Genomic DNA, 5,349 nt, shown 5'->3' with positions numbered 1-5,349 from the left:
TCACTGTGTTTTAAATTTTTGAATAAATGTAAATTGTTTTGAGTTCAAATTTGGGGGATTTATTGAAACACAGCATTTTTATTGTTTCCCTTTTTCCTGTTGCTTGTCCATAAGAACACGAGATCTCCAGGGAAGCTTTTCAAATGCAGCACAAACGTTCACGTAGACTCAGATAAACCGGTTCGAGTTCAGTGGTTCGTGTCGTGTTTTCATCTGTGATCCTGCAGGAAAACATCAGATTCATTCACATGAAGGAGGAAGTATTTACAGTTTACCTTTTAGAACATCACCTCACTCCACCGACACATGTACTGGTCAGGTGGATCCATGGAGAATCTGCCTGATTGGTTCTGTGTCCTCTGTCTCTGTTCATACACAGGTGGATTCAAAATGCAGTTTACAACAATTCAAGCAAAAATAAAAAAGGTTGAAAACAGCGGAAGTTAATAAAAAGTATCTAAACATGAAAATAAACCAAAAGTATGATGCGACTTTAGATTTAAATCAACGGGACGAGTCAGACAAACGTGAATCTGAACATTTAAGTGTCTGTTCATTGTGTTTAGAATATAATCAGATTTTAATGTGACGGGAAAAGAACTCCAGCACAATTAGAATGTTTAAAAATACTAAAATAAAATAAAGATCAGAGGCTGCTATTGTTTGTAAAGTGCTGATGCAGGATTGATTATTATGGGATTGATAAATCTACATGTGTGTAATTTGACTCCACCGGCACATGTACTGGTCAGGTGGGTCCATGGAGAATCTGCCTGATTGGTTCTGTGTCGTCTGTCTCTGTTCATACACAGTTTACAACAATTCAAACTAAAATAAAAAAGGTTGAAAACAGCGGATGTTAATAAAAAAGTATCTAAACATGTAAATAAAACAAAAGTATGATGCGACTTTAGATTTAAATCGACGGGACGAGTCAGACAAACGTGAATCTGAACATTTAAGTGTCTGATCGTTGTGTTTAGGATAAAATCAGATTTTAATGTGAAGGGAAAAGAACAATTAGAGTAGAATGTCCAGTGCTTAAAAATACACTAAAATACTCAAATAAAATAAAGATCAGAGGCTGTTATTGTTTCTAAAGTGCTGATGCAGGATTGATTATTATGGGATTGATAAATCTATACATGTGTGTAGTTTGACTGTGGAGCTGGAGCTCTCCCATCAGAGGAGGTTTTACTCCCACAGGTTGGATCTGGTCTCTGAACAGGCTCCAGCAGATTGCATTAAGAGAACTGGACTGAGTGATGATGATGGTCATCTTCATCTTCATCACCAGGATCCATGTGGGAGTCAGAGGGGAGGGAGGGAGGGGGGGGCCTCCCTCCGGAGCCGGGCAGCCAATAGGAGCCCTCCCTGGATCTGCCCGCTCCTATAAAGCCCGGTCGTGGGAGAAGCTGCGGGAGAAAGTTCACCTGGACCCGGATCGAGCCCAGGACCAGGACCAGGACCAGGATGGAGACCTCCCAGCAGACCCAGCACGGCCCCGGTGAGCAGGAGGAGGGTGGGGGGGCCGGCGGCTCGGGGCTGAACGGGCACATGGACGCGCTGGAGAAGCGGCGACCCCCCGCGGTGCAGGCTCCTCCGGGGGCCGGCGGCTGGAGAGAGGATCGCACCCGGAGCCTGGAGGACAACGAGACGTGTCTCCCGGCCCTGGCCGCCGCCTACACCACCATCCTCCGGGGTCTGGGCGAGGACCCCCAGCGCCAGGGGCTGCTGAAGACCCCCTGGAGGGCCGCCACCGCCATGCAGTTCTTCACCAAAGGCTACCAGGAGAAAATTATAGGTGAGTGTCTGTAAATCCACAAATCCGCTCAGAGGAGGCTGCGGGATCCGATCCTGCGGGCAACAGGTGTACGGTCCCCGGGGAAGATCCTCCACATTCCCCCCCCCCCCCCACTCATCCAGGGAGCTGCTCTTTACACTTTATATTGATTTAAAGATAAACTCACACTAAACAACTTTGTCCTTTTTATTTCCCTGCGGCTCAGTTCGTGATTTATTCCACTTCATGGATTTAACAGATGCACAAAACAAGTGAACATTAGATTAAATATGAAGTGTTGTTATAGATTAAACTACCAAATAACACAAGGAATATTTAAAAAACTCTCCATCCAGCCTGTAACTGCTTCATACACACGCACATCAAACAGAAATACACATATGATTTTTATAAAATGTTGTTATAAACCAAGTGAAACAGGATTTGGTTAAATTATCCTCACATGTGCAGCTTGTAAATTCTGCTGACACAGTAATAAATCACTAATAAAACAACATGTCACCTCTGAGTTGGGAAGAGTTCTTCTGCAGATTCTGCACATATAGATTTTCTTCTTGCGTTTCTGTTTGAGTTTCAGGAAGTTGATTTATGATTCTAAAATATAAAACTAAATTATTTTAACTGATGCAAAGCAGCATTTGATCTGGTTTTAACAACATCACCTAAATACATTTATTCAGTTTGTAATTAAATCTTTCCGTGCAGCCTGATGTGGAGTAAAGTACGTTTTCTCCCAGATGTGGTACAAGTATATTAAAGTACTCACAAATGTCCCCGAGTACACAACTTGAGTAGAAATACTTGTTTTCTTTCCACCACGCCTTTTGAAGTGATTTGCGGAAATCAGAGTGAATCTAAATCGTCTTTGCCTCGAGCTTTTCTTTCTGCAGCTCAGTGAACGAGATATTAATCCTAAATATTCTGACTTTTATTGATCTGCTGTTTCATGTGAGGAGCTGAAGTTAGAAATCGATTAAATAAGTTAAGATAAGATAAAGTTAAATTAGTCCCTCTTTGGGAAATCAGTGTGTTTATGAACCTAATCAGCAACTGATGTCATTTGTTGTTTTTCTGCTTTTTCTCCTATGATTCATAAACTCAGTGTCTCTGGGATTCAGGCTGTTAGTTGGACTAGAAGAGTCATTTTAAGATTAAACTTTAATTTACTAAGTTGAGTTTCAGCTCATTGTGGTTTTGTGGGTCCTTGTCTAAACTCCACCACGACCTTTAGAGACTTTAGATCCTGAGCAGAACTGAAAAGAGGCTTTGTGAGTCGCAGCAGTTTGTGGTGATGCAGCAGAAATGGAGGAGATGTTCAGACCCCCCCCCCCCCCCCCACTGAACCAGTGCTCTGATTGGACAAACATCTCCACCACCTCCTTGCGCACAAAAGTCACAGTGGCTCCATTTCATTCCGTGGGATCCGATCCTGTTAGAAAAACACTTTCTCCCATGTGATTAACAAATAAAAGTGCTGAGTCATCACCAGACTCCTGCTGCTCAGCGCCTTCAGATTCCTCTGTGAGATTTATCTGCGCCGTGTTTGATCCAGATGTGCTGAACACACACCTGGACGTCTAAGGGGTGTCACGTTCACCCCCTTGTTCTCCGCCCCTGCCTGGTCCAGATCTCCATCTGGAGGCAGTTTGTCGCTGTGGGGGTTGTTCGGTGTGTTGGTGTGTTGTGTAATGTTAAAGGGGAGGAATGCCTCACATTCTTCTCTCCCTCCGCTCACTGAGGGAACGATCCCTCTGCTTCACGTGTTTTCTGATCTTCTGGTTTGAATCCGACGACCAGCAGATGACCCACAGCTGCTGCTTCTGATGGTTTGTAAACGTGCGCGTTGCTCATCAGGCGGTGGCGGCGCTCGGCCTCTCTGCTGATTGGCTGCTGCCGGAGCCTCCCCCTTTAATTGGTTAGGGGCTTGAAAACTATTACTATAGAAATACCATATATACTAGGATGTACTGTTCTTTTTGAAAACCGGCTTTACCTCTCTGCTGTTCAATAAAACTCTCTCACCTCAAACCACCTGGAAAAGTGCCAGATGACGCAAGAAGCAGCCAACACCTTCTGAATCTGTAGATAACAGCTCCTTGGCAGAATCTGTAGACAACACCTTCTGAATCTGTAGACAACACCTTCTGAATCTGTAGATAACAGCTCCTGGGCGGAATCTGTAGATATCAGCTCCTTGGCAGAATCTGTAGACAACACCTTCTGAATCTGTAGATATCAGCTCCTGGGCAGAATCTGTAGATATCAGCTCCTGGGCGGAATCTGTAGATATCAGCTCCTGGGCGGAATCTGTAGACAACACCTTCTGAATCTGTAGATATCAGCTCCTGGGCGGAATCTGTAGACAACACCTTCTGAATCTGTAGATATCAGCTCCTGGGCGGAATCTGTAGATATCAGCTCCTTGGCAGAATCAGTAGACAACACCTTCTGAATCTGTAGATATCAGCTCCTGGGCGGAATCAGTAGACAACAGCTCCTTGGCAGAATCAGTAGCCAACACCTTCTGAATCTGTAGATAACAGCTCCTGGGCGGAATCTGTAGATAACAGCTCTTTGGCATAATCTGTAGATATCAGCTCCTTGGCAGAATCTGTAGCCAACACCTTCTGAATCTGTAGACAACACCTTCTGAATCTGTAGATATCAGCTCCTGAGCAGAATCTGTAGACAACAGCTCCTTGGCAGAATCAGTAGACAACACCTTCTGAATCTGTAGATATCAGCTCCTTGGCAGAATCTGTAGAGAACACCTTCTGAATCTGTAGATATCAGCTCCTGGGCAGAATCTGTAGATAACAGTTCTTTGGCAGAATCTGTAGATATCAGCTCCTTGGCAGAATCTGTAGCCAACATCTTCTGAATCTGTAGATATCAGCAGTGAGTTGCTGTGGACTTATGAGGGCATGTCCGATTACACGTGCAGATATTTGTGGCGTTTATTGTTCTGTAGGCGTACGTGTCAATTCACACGCACGTCTCATCCACACAACAACACCAAGACTCTTTTCCTTCTCTACTTGACTTCTTCTCGGAACAAAAAGCGAAATGTACTCGTGGAGCCGAGGGAACACAGGCTGTAATACACACGTTCAAATGAAACACATGGTACAAAAAGTGCACTATAATTCTATATGATGCTATAAAGAGTTTAAAACCAGATCTGGATCAGTGTTGAGAGAGTTGAATTATATGAATGTGCTGTTCCAAAAGTTTCTCACTTGTTTATTCACATTCACAGAAATAGAATTTAGAATTGATCATTTCCAGTCGACCAATCATCAATGTTTTCAGGAATTAAAGCACAAGCAGGTATTGTTCCAGCACTTTGTGTACTTTCAAAACAAAAATGACATTTCACTTCGATGTCTCTCTCACATTCATCGTTGACTTTAAAAAATCCTAAATCTCATTCATTATAATTAGGTAGAAGCTGATCCATCAACTGTCATGTTTGACTTTGATCCAGGATGAAAGCCGACAGGGTAACAGAGCTCGTATAGGTCAGTGGTCGTATATGAGAATAA

The 5,349-nt window shown here is 43.6% G+C and overlaps 1 protein-coding gene across 1 annotated transcript in view; it reads left to right on the top strand.

Moving 5' to 3' along the window:
- The first annotated feature begins 1,413 nt into the window (after positions 1–1,413).
- gch1 (GTP cyclohydrolase 1) overlaps positions 1,414–5,349 on the top strand; it is a 14,019-nt gene continuing 10,083 nt past the window's right edge. The window contains exon 1 of the mRNA XM_061068666.1: positions 1,414–1,804. Within this exon, the coding sequence (XP_060924649.1) occupies positions 1,474–1,804 (331 nt within the window). The 5' untranslated portion in view covers positions 1,414–1,473. The remainder of the gene's footprint in view (positions 1,805–5,349) is intronic.

This window comes from Limanda limanda, chromosome 3, assembly GCF_963576545.1.
Source record: "Limanda limanda chromosome 3, fLimLim1.1, whole genome shotgun sequence".
In the NCBI taxonomy this organism is placed as follows: Eukaryota; Metazoa; Chordata; class Actinopteri; order Pleuronectiformes; family Pleuronectidae; genus Limanda; species Limanda limanda.
This window is presented reverse-complemented; position numbering and strand designations above follow the sequence as displayed.